The sequence below is a fragment of the Barbus barbus genome (genome assembly GCF_936440315.1).
Source record: "Barbus barbus genome assembly, chromosome: 2".
Lineage (NCBI taxonomy): Eukaryota > Metazoa > Chordata > Actinopteri > Cypriniformes > Cyprinidae > Barbus > Barbus barbus.
The window spans coordinates 42,299,626-42,317,266 of NC_136730.1; the positions used below are offsets into that span (position 1 = coordinate 42,299,626).

Below are 17,641 nucleotides of genomic sequence, written 5' to 3' on the forward strand. Positions count from 1 at the left end.
CTGAGCAGTTGAAATCCTTGACCGCAGTACAACATTGAGTTAAGTCCTTATAGCTAACTGAGTGTGTAGGCAAACAGAAGCTGCTGGAGAAAAGCCAACCAATTAGCCTCAGCCTGAGTCAGAAAAAAACATGCTGATGTTCAGTTGCTTGCTTTGTGTGTTTGTTGCTGCAGATTCAGATGATGTAACTGGATAATAAAGGATGCACTGTATGGTTGACACACATGCTCACCTTTACACAGCCTACATAAACACCGAAGCATGCTGTGGGTTAAACTGTGCACTGTGGCAGATGTTGACAAAAATATAAAGACATGATAAGGACACATTCCCTTCAGATTAATACTTGACCAATATGAATTGTTCAGTATTTGATTTGATCACATTTTTTGTGATAACAAAAAAATGCCGGACCTTTGAAATTTAAATCATTTTAAATAATTAAAGAATTTAAAAATAAATAAAATAAACATTGGAATAATTCATAATTGTCATAAAAATACTGCCACTATTCAAGAAATTAAATAAGTCATGGCAATAAATTCTTTAAATGAATTTATTTTTAATTTCAATAAATTTTTATTGTCCTATTTTAATTAAATTGTGGCCATTAAAAAAAAAAGGTTTTATCGTTTTCACTGGAGGATTATTATGGGTTATGGTATTGTATTTTGGCCAGAAGTGACGTTTGTTGGTAAAAACATTGTGATGGATTTGTTTCTTACAAACACGCAGCTTTTCGCTTCACAAGACGTTATTTAATTCATTGGATATTGGCATTATTTTGTCATAATGACAGACTGAATATATACCATTTTGCTTATTACACAGCTATACTTATAAATAAATAAACAATACAGGGACAAAATGTTGATTTGAATTTAATTTATTTTATTATGTGAGATGATAGAGACCAAGTGGGTCAGTTATTAAAAAATATTTGACTGCAGAAATCATGGTCAATCAATCAGAGTCAACACTGTAGGTGGTGAAAAAAGGCAAAGCTGCTTCTTTATCAACTCATTTTCACTTTTATGCCATTGCATCTGTTTTATGTTGAGTATAGACGCAGCTGAGGCTGACGTTGAGCAGTGACGGATGCGAGCTGTGGCCATCAGCGACTGTCTGATCGAACGCAAGAGACAGCAGCTTAACGAAAGGCAAGGGACTCATCACTCATCTCAGCTGCGTCAGGAAAACAGATTCAATTTGTCGGCCCTGGAGACTCTAACCCTGATAGTGAAAAAAACTGACACAAGCATACAGTAGGCATGCACTGCTGGATTTTAATTTACCACTATAGTGCATTTTGAAAATATATTGTGTCAATGCCAAAAAGCTACAACTGAAGCTTGTAGAAACATCACTGAACTTTGTTTATTCAATAATTTAAATACATGTTGATGTCACTGCCCTTTATAAATACATATTTACAGGTTTATATGGGCATAAAGGCAAGCACTTCTAGTCTTTGGGTTACATCAGTTTAGTGATATAGATCAATATTAGGAGAAACTTCCAATAGTCCAAAGAACAGAAATCAGTCACTATACCATATAATAGCCTTACTTGAGCGCCTTATGCTACGTACACTCTCAGAAATAAAAGCTGTCTCTGGGGCAGTACTTTTAAAAAAAAGTACTAATATGTACCTTTGAGGTACTAATATTCATCTTTAGGGGTAAATAAGGTACACAGGTGCACCTTTTGAAAGGATACCACCCTAGTGACAGCTTTTGTACCCCTTTTGTATTTGTCTATATATATTCCAGATTTTTTAAAGATGTTTTTAATGTAAGTTTCTTATGCTCAGAAAGGCTGCTTTTATTTGATCAAAATACAGTAAAAATTGTAAATTTGTGAAATATTTGTAGAATTTAAAAGAACTGTTTTGTATATTTTGGAATATAATTTATTCCTGTGATGCAAAGCTGAATTTTCAGCTTCATTACTCCAGTCTTCAGTGTCACATAATCATTCTAATATGCTGATTTGCTGCTCAATTATTAATTATAGCAACTGATAATTATGATCAATGTTGAAAATGTGCTTCTACATATTTTTGTGGAAACGGTCATAGATAGATAGAATTTTTTTATAACATTATTTAATGTGCATGTCCTTACTAAATAGAAGTATTTCTTTCTTTTTTTCTTTCTTTAAATTTAACTTAGCTCAATTTTTTAATGGTAGTAGTGTACACTCTTAAAAATAAAGGTGCTTCATGATGCCATAGAAGAACCTTTTTGTCTAAATGGTTCCATAAAGAACCTTTAACATCTGAAGAAACTTTCTGTTTCACAAAAGGTTCTTTGTGGTGAAACAAGGTTCTTCAGATTATAAAAAGGTAAGAAAGAGATGGTTCTTTAAAGAAACTTTGACTGAATGGTTCTATGTGGAACCAAAAATGGTTCTTCTATGGCATCGCTGTGAAGAACCTTTTTAAGCACCTTTATTTTTTGGTTTCCACAAGCACAGCTGTTTTCAGCATTGAAAATAATAAGAAATCTTTCTTTTGCAGCATATTAGAATGATTTCTGAAGGATCGTGTGACACTGAAGCCTGGAGTAATTGCATCACAGTAAATAAATTACATTTTAAAATATATTCAAGTATTAAATGGTTCTTTCAAATTGTAATAAAATTTCAAAATATTACTATTTTACTGTATTTTTCATAACATAAATGCAGCTAGAGACTTCTTTTGAAAACTTAGAAAGAAATCTTAATTATTCCAAACATTTGACCAGTAGTGTATTTCCCAGTGAAGCTCACAAAAACAAGGAGAACGCTCAGAGTTCATCTGACTCGGGGATAAATGTGGAAGACATGGATGAAATGGGCTCAAGGGGGATGCTGGGAAGTATCAGAGGGGCGCTGTCAGCCACCCAGCCTGAGGCCGTTCTGTTGAAGGTGGGCCGTCTGACCGGAGCAGGTGCTGCAGGCTTGGGGCTTGGAATGGGGAGGCTGGGGCTCACATCAAAAGATTTAACAGGGGCTGTGGGTGCCTTCCCAAAACCACCGAATGGAATAGCCACCCTTCAATTAGAAGAGAGGAGAGGAGGATATGAACGCTTATGGTTTTGTTAGACAACACAACAATCTTACAGCAAAAGGTGTGGAATATAATACAAACCCAGCAACATTTCAGGTAAAGGTATCTTATTGATTGACTCTAAATCAAATATTACTGGATAGCATCTTTTTGCTCATAAAACACGAGGCAGGTTTCCAACATTTGGCAAATATTCTTCAAAGTCAACATGAACAGGCATTTATAAGCATGTTTGCATGCAACAGTATATTCAAAGAGAAAAAAGGCCCATTATTATTTTATATTAGAAATGAGAAATTAATGAGTGGGCATTACATAACAGAATGGATCAGTGTAATAATCTACTGTAAACATAATCAGCAGCAGTTATTATTGTTAGGTAAAATGATAAAAAAATTATTTAAAATATAAATATTAGATGAAAAACTGAAACTTACAGAACTTAAAAAATAAGTGAAATACTAAAAAAATACTAAAATGACTAAAATTGAAATATAAATAAATTTTGGCTAATATAATTATATATATAAAAACTAATAATGAAAAGAATACTAAAACTGAAACTAAAATATTTAAAGAAAATAGTAGTTCAAAAATATAAATAAATAGTCTATAAATAATACTAAAATAACACCAGTCTGTACTGGATTTGTAAAATAAATATTCATGGATGATTCAAACACAATTAGTTGAAGAAGTAGTTATATTTTTTTCTTACCTGTTGAAGCTCTTGTATTGAGGAATCTCTTGTCTGGTTTGGGGTTCAGGCATGCGGGCGACCAGTGTTTCGGCCAGAGAGGGGTCACTAATGAGGGCCTGTTCCCAGGGCGACTGGTAGGATCTGGGCATTGCTGTACAGTTGAACCTCTCTGCTGGAACATTCTTCAGGGGACCACCATAACCTATTGAACACATGAAGAAAGCTTATGTGCTACGTGAACCAAAAACCCTTGTGAAGTATATTTTAAAAGAATATGCATAAGTGTGAAATGCAATATTTTCATACACTTGCATATTATTTGCAATTAAATGAAAATGTATAATAGTTTAAATGTGTGTTAAATGCAGTAAACTGAACATTGCTTTTTGATCCACTTACATGTAATGTCATAATTCGGTAGCACTTTATTTTACAGTCCTGTTCCTCATGTACATATATGCACTTATTAAAGTAATTACAATAACTAGGTACTAGATTCATTAATATTTTATTTTGAATTAAGAAATTATTATATTAATTATTATAGAAATTATTACATAATTAAATTATTATATTGACCATAAGCTACCGGACTGTAGGCAATTGCAAGCGATGTAACCAGCATTCAATTTATCACAAATAGGCTAAATGTTACATAAAGTACATTAAATAAAATAGACCTACAAGAAAACATTTTTATCCATCCCACAGTGTTGCTAGCTGTGTGTGTCCATTAACTGATTGTCTTTTTCTGTAATATTTGTATATTATTATTAGCCTATTATTATATTTTTACATGAGTTTTTCCCTTTATTTCGATCTCTTTACATAAAGTTCTGACCAGTTTTGTAAATAAGCCTACTGTAAATGCTCGACATAAAGCTTTGATTATGCTGACTGGAATTTATAGCTTATTGGAAATGCAGTTTAAAGGTTGAATTTTACTTTTTTTTTTCCTTCTGCGAATTAATAATTATTAGTATTATAGCCTACTGCCTAGTGTTTCGTTGAGGAATGAATCATTCACGTAGTTTCATTTCTAAATGAAAACACAACACACTCATTTATCATCACGAACTGGCATAAATAGCCTACAATCATAAAGTATTGGCATAATAGTCAGGCGTTTGCAGTATTTGCAAAATATATGGTAGCAATAGCATAATTATACAGAACGTTATTAGGTAAAGCGATACACGAATTGAAAGGGGAAATACACTGAACGCAACACTTTTGTTTTTGCCCCCATTTTTCACGAGCTGAACTCAAAGATCTAAGACTTTTTCTATGTACACAAAAGGCCTATTTCTCTCAAATATTGTTCACAAATCTGTCTAAATCTGTGTTAGTGAGCACTTCTCCTTTGCCGAGATAATCCATCCACCTCACAGGTGTGGCATATCAAGATGCTGATTAGACAGCATGATTATTGCACAGGTGTGCCTTAGGCTGGCCACAATAAAAGGCCACTCTAAAATGTGCAGTTTTACTGTATTGGGGGGTCTGAAAACCAGTCAGTATCTGGTGTGACCACCATTTTCCTCACGCAGTGCAACACTTCACCTTCGCATAGAGTTGCTCAGGTTGTCCACTCCTCTTCAATGGCTGTGCGAATTTGCTGGATATTGGCAGGAACTGGAACATGCTGTCGTATACGCCGATCCAGAGCATCCCAAACATGCTCAATGGGTGACATGGCCTGTGAGTATGCTGGCCATGCAAGAACTGGGATGTTTTCAGCTTCTAGGAATTGTGTACAGATCCTTGCAACATGGGGCCGTGCATTATCATGCTGTAACATGAGGCGATGGTCGTGGATGAATGGCACAACAATGGGCCTCAGGATCTCGTCACGGTACCTCTGTTCATTCAAAATGCCATCAATAAAATGCACCTGTGTTCGTTGTCCATAACATACGCCTGCCCATACCATAACCCAACCGCCACCATGGGCCACTCGATCCACAACGTTGACATCAGCAAACCGCTCAACCACACGACGCCATACACGCTGTCTGCCATCTGCCCTGTACAGTGAAAACCAGGATTCATCTGTGAAGAGAACACCTCTCTAAAGTGCCAGACGCCATCGAATGTGAGCATTTGCCCACTCAAGTCGGTTACGACGACGAACTGCAGTCAGGTCGAGACCCCGATGAGGACGACGAGCATGCAGATGAGCTTTCCTGAGACGGTTTCTGACAGTTTGTGCAGAAATTCTTTGGTTATTCAAACCGATTGTTGCAGCAGCTGTCTGGGTTGCTGGTCTCAGACGATCTTGGAGGTGAAGATGCTGGATGTGGAGGTCCTGGGCTGGTGTGGTTACACATGGTCTGCGGTTGTGAGGCCGGTTGGATGTACTGCCAAATTCTCTGAAACACCTTTGGAGACGGCTTATGGTAGAGAAATGAACATTCAATTCATGGGCAACAGCTCTGGTGGACATTCCTGCAATCAGCATGCCAATTGCACGCTCCCTCAAAACTTGCGACATCTGTGGCATTGTGCTGTGTGATAAAACTGCACATTTTAGAGTGGCCTTTTATTGTGGCCAGCCTAAGGCACACCTGTGCAATAATCATGCTGTCTAATCAGCATCTTGATATGCCACACCTGTGAGGTGGATGGATTATCTCGGCAAAGGAGAAGTGCTCACTAACACAGATTTAGACAGATTTGTGAACAATATTTGAGCGAAATAGGCCTTTTGTGTACATAGAAAAAGTCTTCGATCTTTGAGTTCAGCTCATGAAAAATGGGGGCAAAAAAAGTGTTGCATTTATAATTTTGTTCAGTGTAATAAAATATTATATATTAAATAAATAAAAAAATATAGCCCTAACAAGTTTTAAATGAAATGTTTAATGTTAATAAAATGTTTTATCCATATCAGATAATCCCGGGTTGCTATGATCACGTAGGTTTGTTTACACATTAAACTCGTGGCCACGAGAAAAATATGTCGTTCCCTCAACATAAGAAGTCGGATGGAGGTCGTTACCTCGACAAAACGATCTCGTGGCCACGACATGATATCATCTTCCCACGAGTTAATATGACGTTCCCACAAATTAATATCTTGTGGCCACGACACATATCATGTTCCCACGACTTAATATGTTGTGGCCAAGACAAAACTAAGTGAACCGAAGACGACCCCTCCCAGGCATCATAGAAAACAGTACTAAAGACAACTGCAAAATAATCAGCGGTAAGAGCTGCTCAAGTATAAGATCAGGACAAAGCACATGTTCAGAAATGAAAAATGAGCATTAAGAGAGGGAATACAGGGAGATGCCTATAGGTCAAGGACACACATGGCCTGCTTTGCATGGTCTAGAAACACACTGCATCACTGTTGATGCATTATTTTCATTGTTTTGTGAGCTATCCCTTTAATAAAAGTGACTTGATCACATGTTTGCCTTCATAATGTAAGGCAGACAGCAGCATTACCAGTGCAGCTTTGCATTGATCCCTTTTTTTTTGCATTGCTAGTGAAGCATAAAAGAAATTAGAAACTAAGTAAAAGAAGTGAAAGGCTTCACAAGGTCCTAAAACATGCTGTGGAGAGATACAGGGTGACCCTTCAAAATGAGTATCCCTCAAACCGCTGTTCACTGGCAGGGCTAGCGAGCCCAAAACAAGGCTTACGTAATGTGGGTGTTCTGTCACATATCAGCCTCACGCTGAGGACAATCTCCTTCCTGAGTTTATGGGCCTCAAGGAAGCAGCACAAAACGCATGAGTTTCAGCGCTGAGGGTCTGTGAAGTTCAATGGGCCTCAGAGAAACTTTAATAACAGCAGGGGTAATTTGTTTTTAGACACTGTTTTCATGGGGCAGTGCGCTGACATATCAAGACGCTGATGAGCTATGAAAAAATTCTCATTAGGAGGCAGTTTAGGCTTGCTGACTGGCTACAAGAAGGCTAAAAAAAAGTCTTAAGATGATGTCTTTGATGTGTTTCTTCTTCCTTGCATTTAACGCATTTAGCTGTACAAATAAGCCATGTCAAAAATTTAGTTTTGATCTTAAAGCTATGACTATAAATAAAATAAAATAAAATAAGGCAGTGGCTATTTACACTGCGCAAATAGCAATAGATGCTATTTACACTAAGTATAAATAGCAAGTACACACTGCAAGTGACAACCTCATTTAAATGCAGAAGTGAATCCCCTAAATTATTAGTGATTTTTTTTTTTTTTTTTGCCGTTTGTTATCTGCCTTTTTTTTTTAGATAAAGTCTCTTTTTGCCCGTCGATTTTAACTAAACTACGGCTGATAGACGACATGCTGTGTTTTGTTTATGCCCGGGAGGCTACTTTCGAGGGCAGTCTTGCAGTGTTGCCATGTCCTCATATTTACAAGCACTATTAGGCATGTTGTTTGGTCTTAGCTTATGAAGATAGGCACTTATGGAGTTAATAAAGTGTTCTGTTGCGGATATGATATATATGATTTTTTTGGTGATATAAAACAAAGCATTTGGGTGTTTTAATGATTTTTTTTTTGTGCTTGTCTTTGTTTTTTTTCTATGAAGATCTGGCAACACTTTACCGCAGGGCTCGTGAGCGCAACTAGCCCCGTGTCAAAATCTGCTAAGGTTAAAACTTCTTTCACTGTGATATTTTTTGCATCTCACATACAAATGAATATGTCGTTAACAACTAATTGTTCAGTTCAGTTACTGCATAGAATTTCTGTAAATGCGGTTGTCACTACCTGTATTTTTCGGGAGTTAATACGGTTGTCACTGCTGTATTTTAGTGAATTATGTGTGTACAGAACGTGATTAAGGAGTAAAAGCTGAACTGACAATCGAATTTAGCTGCAGTGTGCACGTGGCCTTACAATAAGTGAAATAGCTTCAGATTCTATTTACACTGTTAAAATTTTCTACTATTTATACAACTTATTGCAAACAGTGTCAATTTTCTGCTCTTCATTATTGTAGTACATAATAAAACCGTACACAATAATACCGTATTGGGTATAAATTCTAATTATAAAACGGATATAGTTCAGGTCCTTGATTCTGATTGGATGAGCCGCATTGGAAGCTGTTGTAAATTACTCTACAAACATACACCTTTGTTTCTGTCTGTGTGTTGCTCTGCAACTACTTTGTTGCAACCACAACCGTCTCTGAGGAACTATATTGTTTGGCAGAAGAAGAATGTTTTGATGAATATCATTACATTTAATTTGCTTTGTTTTATTTTGTGAAACCTTGCTACATATATGGAATAACCGTTTTATAAAAGCAATAAGACCCAAGAAGCCGTGGTTTACAGTGAATTTATAACAGATAAGGGGTTAGGCACGACGCAAAAATGATTAAATGGATGCCACCTTATTGCGACAATCCCTACACCCCCCCCCCCCCATACCAGATACTTTATTTTCAACTTTTTGACTATATCTTTCATTTTTATTGAAAATAAATGCGTTTCCGATGTGATATGAGATTTGAAAACGGAGAAAAATGTTCGGCAAAAGGTGGGTTCGAACTCGGATCACAAAAAGCATGCGCTTTATTATCTACGCCAGTGGAGCTGATGTTTGATAATCGTCTTTTGTAGTGTTGACTACCCCAATCACACGTCAGTGGGCGGAGTTAGTGTAAATAGCCTCTTCCAACAAGGTGGGCTATTTGCACTTAGTGGAAATAGACACGCCGATAAAATAAAATAAAATAAAATAATATTAAACTGTTACAATTAAAATAAAATCATTTATAATCAAATATAATCTAAATAAAGTAATATATAATTAATTAAGACATAAAATATAAAAAAAATTATAAAATAATTACAAATTCAGTTTTGGTTTAACATTAAACTATGTCTACAAATAAAATAAAATTGTATGGTTTTGGTTTAACTTTACAACTAAACTAAACTAAAAGATCAAATAAAACAGCATAGCATGATACCAGTGGCTTCTATCTCTCACACGGTGGGACTTCATTTGATTTTAATCTTGTTTATTTATCATCAAAAATTCAACCGCTGGTCTTCGTATCTTCCCCTCCCCATCCAAAAGAAGCCTCAAAGTCACTAAAATAGCAGGACGCACTGTAATATGTGCACCTCCACCGATCTGGGAAGGATGGCTGAACCCCAAGGCTAGATGAGGCCATGGGAGTTATAAGGATAGGATCTGTTTAAGATGTTATCGTGGACGGCTGTTGGTCTGTGCCACTACTTAAAGGACACAGGAAACACTTAGCAAGCTTCCTGTTGGGGCACTGCGGCCACTGCTCACACAGGAATTACATGTTCATACATCAGCATGTACCACAAACCAAAATCTCTAAATTCTGTACTGTATGTAATAACTTAATTGTATTTTTCTAAAATAAATTAAAACAAACAAACAAACAGTCTAATAATATTTCAAAATTTGGATTCATGGCACTGATCTACCTCAGTCATATAGTTTTATTTCTTGGTTAAAAATTAAGATTTTGTTTTACATAGACATGATAAACTTAACTATATTATGTCTTCTGTTTGAGGTGCAGAAAAATGATCTAACATCATAAATGGACCATCAGACATCATCAGGAACACCACATTACTACAAAGTTTTGTCTAATTAACTAAATAAAGTTTTGGGACTTAGTCAGTCTCGATTGTCATTTGGTCAAATCAGTGTAATATATTGCTGGTTTTGGTTTTTAGTACTTAACACCTTTTTTTCTTTCCTAAAAAAAAAAATCAGTTGTAAAATACAATAATAATAAAAAAAAAAGAATATTGTCACTTAATATTACATTTGGAACATTTTTAGAATAAATAATATTTACGGTTTATTAAAAACCCTCTATTGTTAGTAAATATTTCCTTTTAAAATGGCCTATTAGCTATAATAATAATAATAATAATAATAATTTTTAAATAATAATTTAAAACAACAACAGCAACAAAAAACATTTAAAATGTTCCTTTTTTAGGTCAGGTGCAAAAGAATTCCTTGAACAAACCGTTTCCCTGCCTGGAATTAAGACAGGTTTTCAGTTGTAGTGCCCCCTATGGGCAGATATTACATTTACATTTATTCATTTAGCTGACGCTTTTATCCAAAGCGACTTACAATTGCTATATATGTCAGAGGTCGCACGCCTCTGGAGCAACTAGGGGTTAAGTGTCTTGCTCAGGGACTCATTGGTGTCTCACAGTGGATTCGAACCCGGGTCTCTCACACCAAAGGCATGTGTCTTATCCACTGCGCCATCACCACCCCAGATATTGACCCCAGATATTGACTGTGGATCTTCAAAATGTCCTATTGTATCACACTGTTAAGTTTGGACATTGCATTGAGCAGATCAAGAAATTCCTGTGGACTAACCTGGGGCAATAGTCTCAGGGTTGAGTGCATTTGGTGCCTGGTCAACTCCAAGACACTGTTCATTACTTAAAATGTTTATCGTTTCAGCACTTGGACCTGGAGAAATGGCATCAATCTGAGAAAAGAAAAATGGAATAGTGGCTCTATTGAGAATTAGTGCTTATTTGGATTGTATATAAACAAATGACACTCACATTGTGCTGTGTGTTGGCTTCATTCTGAATACTTTCAAAGGTGTATTTCTCTGAGCGCTTCTGACGCATCTTGAACAGACGGGAGCCCCTGTTTGATGCCAAGGAAAGCTCCTCCAACATGATCTCCTTCGGTGCGCTAACTTTCCTCCCTAGATCCATCTCTACTTCTGGAAAAGAGTAAAGAAGCAGTGTTGGGGGTAATGAATTACAAGTAATGCGAGTTAAGTAATCAGATTACTTTTTCAAGTAACTAGTAAAGTAACATATTACTTTCTAATTTACAACTTTTACTTCAAATAAGTAAATAAGTGTTTTCCATTTATTGATTTATTGACCTCTCTTGTTTGCATGTTTTTATTGACTGACCTCTCCCCTGTCCGCATGTTGAGAGAGAATGGGGTTAAGTTCAGAGGCGTTGTGTTCGCTGTACTGTAGTTCTAGACTAAATGTGAACATGGATTTACTCATCTCACTTACACAAAAACAGATTCAGTATATTTCTCAAAATGAATAAAAACAGTAAAATGCAAACTCGGGATATGAAGCAAATATGCATCAAAAATAACACAAATATACATAATGTATTAAATCCCATTGATAATTTACTTTTTACTTTTTACCCAGGCCTTATGAGAAAAAGTAACGCAAAAGTAAGGTAGCCAATGCATTCCATAAAAAGTAACTAATGAATTTAGATACGTCTTTATGGAGTAACACAATAATGTAATGCATCACTTGTAAAAGTAACTTTCCCCAACACTGAGAGCAAGTATAACACAACATTCTGTATTTAGGCCCAAATTGAGTTACTGACGGCTGTAATGCAGGTCACTCGGGGGGCTCTTACAGGCATATCAAAGGATGAAAATGTATCCTGCTGGTATGTTCTTACAGCTGTCAAGCGTCATCTTGCAGTCAGCCGCCGGACGATCAGTTTTCCACCGAAATAGAATTTCAAACAGACAACTACAAAAGGATTAGCTGCTTTCGGTAGTAATACATCCCTACGGATTAGTATTTTTAGCTGTCCGGGTGTGGTTAATCTAATCACTGAATACACAAATCTTAACAGTGTTTTAACATGTGTTAATAGCTAAATATACAATAATTAGCCTAGCATGTTTGTGTGCATGTTTGTGATGCTTATATTAATTGGAGAGCCAATTAAAAGTCAGCTGGTTAGTTCCAAGTAACTATGTATTTAAGTAAGAAGTGAATGCTTTTATTTATCAATGCTGCATTTAATCTATGTATTAATTAAAAGAAAATCAAGACTTTTACATTGTTACAAAACGAAAAGAGAAAAGTATTTCAAATAAATGTTGAGTTTCTGACATTTGTGTTTACCAAATAATCCTGGAAAAAAACTCACTTTCCACAAACATATAAAGCAGCATAACTGCATGGAAATAAATTTGGTGTAGAAACAATTTTCACTCAGAAATTGCTTGTAAATTTCACCAACAATTTTAATGAAGTAGAAGTATCTTCTTGTAAAACATTCTTGTTTAAATTACATTAAAATATATTCAAATTGTAAAGCATTTTTCACAATATTAGAGTTTTTACTCTATTTTCGAACACGAGAGACTTCTCTCAAAACCATAAAATAAATAAAGAATAAAAAAATCTTACTGACCAAAATTTTTTGAATGGTGTCTATGGTGTAGAAACAACCTTCACTCGAAAATTTCTAATACATTTATGAAGAAGCATCAATTATGAGGAAACAGCAAGGAATATTGAATATTGTGAAACATTCTACAATAATCTTTGTTTTATTTACTGGGTTGTTGATTACATGTAATCTGGTAATATTTTAGGGTCTCTTAACTAGTTGCTAATTAGCATGCATATTAATAGAATATTAGCCATTTATTAATAGTAATTAAGCACATGTTAAATAGATTGAAAATTGAGAGGCCACATAACATTTGACCACTGGGTTTACAAAAATCATTTTAATTAAAAGAAGTGTTTTCTCAACATTGCATCAATTACTGATGAACACATAAATGTGAATTATCACTCGGTGGGTTACTTAACCATGTATTACTATAACTGTGTCCCACATGACACACTATGCACTTATGTACTCAACCATGTAGTGTATGAATTATTTAAAGCTAGTTTGTCATTTATAATCGGAGCCCCTCCCCCTTCGCTACGTAATTGAAGCTGAGACAGTTGAGTGCATGAAGTGTACAATATTCCACACTTTGCTTTTTTAGTTAAGTGCATCATCCGGGTATTCAAAGTACACTTTTTCTTTTTGGAATTTTCAGTGTGAACACACTACTTCTCGCAACATTTACATTACAAAACGTCATAGAATAGTGCACAAGTACGTGATTTGGGACGCACCTTACGTCTCTGGAAGTCTTTGGCCTTTCAAACATTTCAAACAAATTGATGATATTTCTTATTTACATGTAATGTTATTTACATGTTTTGTTAGCTGAACCTCTTTCACCCATCACTCTATAAAAAGCACTAAAAGTGGTTCTTTGGCTCGTAATCATAGGGGAACCACTTTTGGTGCTGGATAGCACCAAATCTTGGTGGCTCAGTGGTTCTTTGGTGGTTCTTCACCAGTTCTTCGGCATGACTGAGGGGCTATATAGCACTGTTAAGCTCCTGTATGGTTCTTCAGCGGGTGATTTAGGTGCTATATAGCACCACTGCCACAAAGAATCCCCTTTAAAGGTTCTTTACGAGCCAAAGAACCACTGTTGGTGCTGTTTAGCACCATTTTTGTTGAAGAAATACAATGCAATATGGCACCTCTTATGGTTCTACATAGCACCATTTGACAAAGGTGCTGTATAGCACCTTTAAAGATATGGTGCTATATAGCACCAAAAGTGGTTCCCCTATGATTATGAGCCAAGAACCACTTTTTGTGCTATATACCACCATTTTTTGATATAATAAAATAATAAATAATCTTTCCATTGATGTATGGTTTGTTAGGATCGGACAATATTTGGCCGAGATACAACTATTTGAAAATCTGGAATCTGAGGCTGCAAAAAAAAAATCTAAATATTGAGAAAATTGCCTTTAAATTTGTCCAAATGAAGTTCTTAGCAATGCATATTACTAATCAAAAATTAGGTTCAGATATATTTAAGGTAGGACATTTACAAAATATCTTCATGGAACATGATCTTTACTTAATATCCTAATGATTTTTGGCTTAAAAGAAAAATTGATAATTTTTACCCATACAATGTATTTTTGGCTATTGCTACAAATATACCCCAGCGACTTAAGACTGGTTTTGAGGTCCAGGGTCACACACACACACACACACACACACACACACACACACACACACACACACACAGACACACACAAACACACACAAACACACACACACACACACACACACAAACACACACACACACACACACACACACAAACACACACACACACACACACACACACACACGAAAGGTTGGTAATGAATCATTGGTCGTACCATCAGTGGCATGGATCTCTCTACAAATAGCAGCCGCCTGCATTTTCCTCTCCTGTGTTGACATCAGAGTATGCTGAGACATGCTGTCTGTGGAAAACAAAGTTAGGGAATGTGAGTCTCCTACATTTTGCCCCTTTTCAAACGCTACACAACAGACCAACACATAATCACATTCATATGTGCTGGGTGACATTTATTACACCTGCTGAAAGGCTGACACTAGCATATTCCTTTAAATAACCACGAGCAATTAAACATGACGGCCCAGCAAAGGCAGCGCTCCGGGTGTAGTTCTGCGGGGGACTGTGAATCGATACGCCTGATATAGACCCAACTGGACAGGACGCTGTCGAAGTGTGTGATGTCTCACCACACCAGTCTAGCAGTTGGGAAGATGGGAATCTGTGTCCACATCGAGTTACTGACAGATAACTTGAAACATACTGATATACAAATTATAATTAAACTTTATTTGGCGTACTACTTGAGCACAATGCACATTTCTTAATATTAAGTCTAAAATGTGTTTTAATGTCACTTTTGATGAGAATTGTATAATATCAGTCTTTAAATGCAAAATACTTAAAGTGTACCCGAAGTATACTTGCAATAGTTCCACTTCAGCACAATCAAATATACTAAACATATCTTTAATCATACTTCAGCACTATTTCTGCACAATTAAGTGCATCAAGCACAAAATTACTTGTTCCAATTTAGCAGACTTTCAGCATACCAGTTTAATATACTAAAAGTACAACTGCAGGGTATTTTATTAAGTACATAAATATGAAAATGTATTTGTATCATGCTTTGCATGAAATAAATGTCTTTCAAATGCATTGAAGTATATTTATTTTTCACTAGGGTATACATGCTGTTCACTAACCACAACTAAAGTCTTAATGCAAAGCTTGTCTAACAGAGCTGAACCACCAGTGTTGATATCATTAACTAAAACTAATAAAGCGGCATAATAATTGAGATAAGACTGCAATACAATAAAATATAAATATCAGATGAACAAATTCTAAATGTTATTAGTGACTAAGTACTAAAATGACCGAAGTAAAAACAATGAAATATATACAAATATAAAAAGCTAATTAAACATATTGATAGATATTATAACAATATACAAATAATATTAAAACATCACTGATACCCACCAACTGCAAAGACGATAATGAACTAAAAGTTTTTAAAAGTACATTGAAGATTATGATTTTATATATATAGCAATGAGTGAATACCATATGCATGTACAGTACCGTGTTATTTACACTTCAAAGAATACTGCTACTAGTTTTAATAATCATTGTCAGAAGTACTTATTTTGATGTGTTGACTAACATACTGAAGCACTTGTAAAGTACTTGATTTTTGAATATGTTTCATATATTTAGTTAATACATTTAAATGTACTAAATTGCAACTTCATTACAAATGCATAATTACAAATATATTTAAATACACGTTTCGATAGGAATTACATTAAATAAAGAATATTTTAGTTTACTATAATTGCTTGTCAGTACATTCAGCAGTACTTTAACCATATTTCAAAGACAACAGAAGCAATTATGAAATTATATATAAAGTTGTACGCAGTGAGTCAAAAAGCACTCTAAAAATAAGCTTATTATGAATGTGAAGTATAATACATTTGACTGTAAATTACATGCAGTTAAGTGTCTGAAATCAATACATTCAGTTGGCACTTGAATTAAAAAAAGTAAAATAATTCTATAGTAAGTGCTATTTTTAAAAATAAAATTTCATACTATTTAGCATCCAGTTCATTCTCACAATGTATTTCATGTGCCAAATACACAAATTATATCAGTATGTGAATTCAGCAGTGTGCAGATATTATATATAACCAGCATAATGAGTACATGCTAATGCACTGTAAAGCCCCATCAGAGACCTTACCGTACTGCTTTGAGACATTACTGTACATCATTATGTGTAGATGATGGCAGTCATCAGCGCTTTTAACACACTGCACACACACCCCAGGCGTCCCTGAGGCAGGGCTCTTACCTGCGCCGGGTCGAATTGTGTGGAGAGGTCAGTCTGGATCTGTGCTGCTTTCCTCTCTGAGCAGGACTGAGGGGCTCTGGCCAAGCGCAGGGGTGTCAGAGCGACAGCCAGCTGTTAGTCTGTGCGCTTTCACTAGCATACAGTTATAAATAGCACTGATCACACACAAACAGACTTACGTTGACACTTTTGAGTGTGACGGAGACAGCAGGTGTCTGCTCAGGTTATGACTTCACTGTGTTTGTACAGTTCATTCATTCTTAGGTTTCAGTTCGGTCAACTAAGTTTTGGTTAATGTGGTCAGTGGCCTAATTTCTACTGTGAATGAGAGTAATATGATTTGTAGGATATATATAAACCACCTTACCCTGGCTTTTTCATGCATGGCAACACATTAAATTTAATTAAACATTCCTTCCAAAAACAAAAAAACTAAAATGCATTTGAAATTTCGGTATACTAAACTGGTATACTGAAAGTCTGACTAAATTTTGTGCTTAATGCACTTTAATTGTGCTGAAGTCCAACTAAAGATACACTGAAGTATATTTGATTGTGCTCAAGTGGAATCATTACACATTGTACACTTGAAATATCTTGCATTTAAAGACCGGTATTATTCAAAGATCATACAATCCTCATCAATATGACATTAAAACACATTTTAGCCGTAATATTAAGAAATGTGCATTGTTCAACGCACTCCAAATAAAGTTTAATTATGATTTTATATTTATAGTCTTAAGTGACATGCCAACAAATATGTTAATGGATAATAAATTATATACACAAATATATATT

General features: G+C 35.4%; 1 protein-coding gene across 1 annotated transcript; it reads right to left on the bottom strand.

Annotated features, from left to right (window-relative positions):
* Window positions 1–872: 872 nt before the first annotated feature.
* On the bottom strand, window positions 873–16,961 carry myoz2a (myozenin 2a). Its single transcript, XM_079438842.1, has 6 exons — window positions 16,841–16,961; window positions 14,795–14,881; window positions 11,311–11,477; window positions 11,117–11,231; window positions 3,774–3,957; window positions 873–3,039 (listed from the first exon to the last, which is right to left on the bottom strand). Exons 2-6 carry the CDS (start codon window positions 14,874–14,876, stop codon window positions 2,793–2,795), a joined length of 795 nt encoding a protein of 264 aa, XP_079294968.1. The 5' UTR covers window positions 14,877–14,881; window positions 16,841–16,961; the 3' UTR covers window positions 873–2,792.
* Window positions 16,962–17,641: the final 680 nt, after the last annotated feature.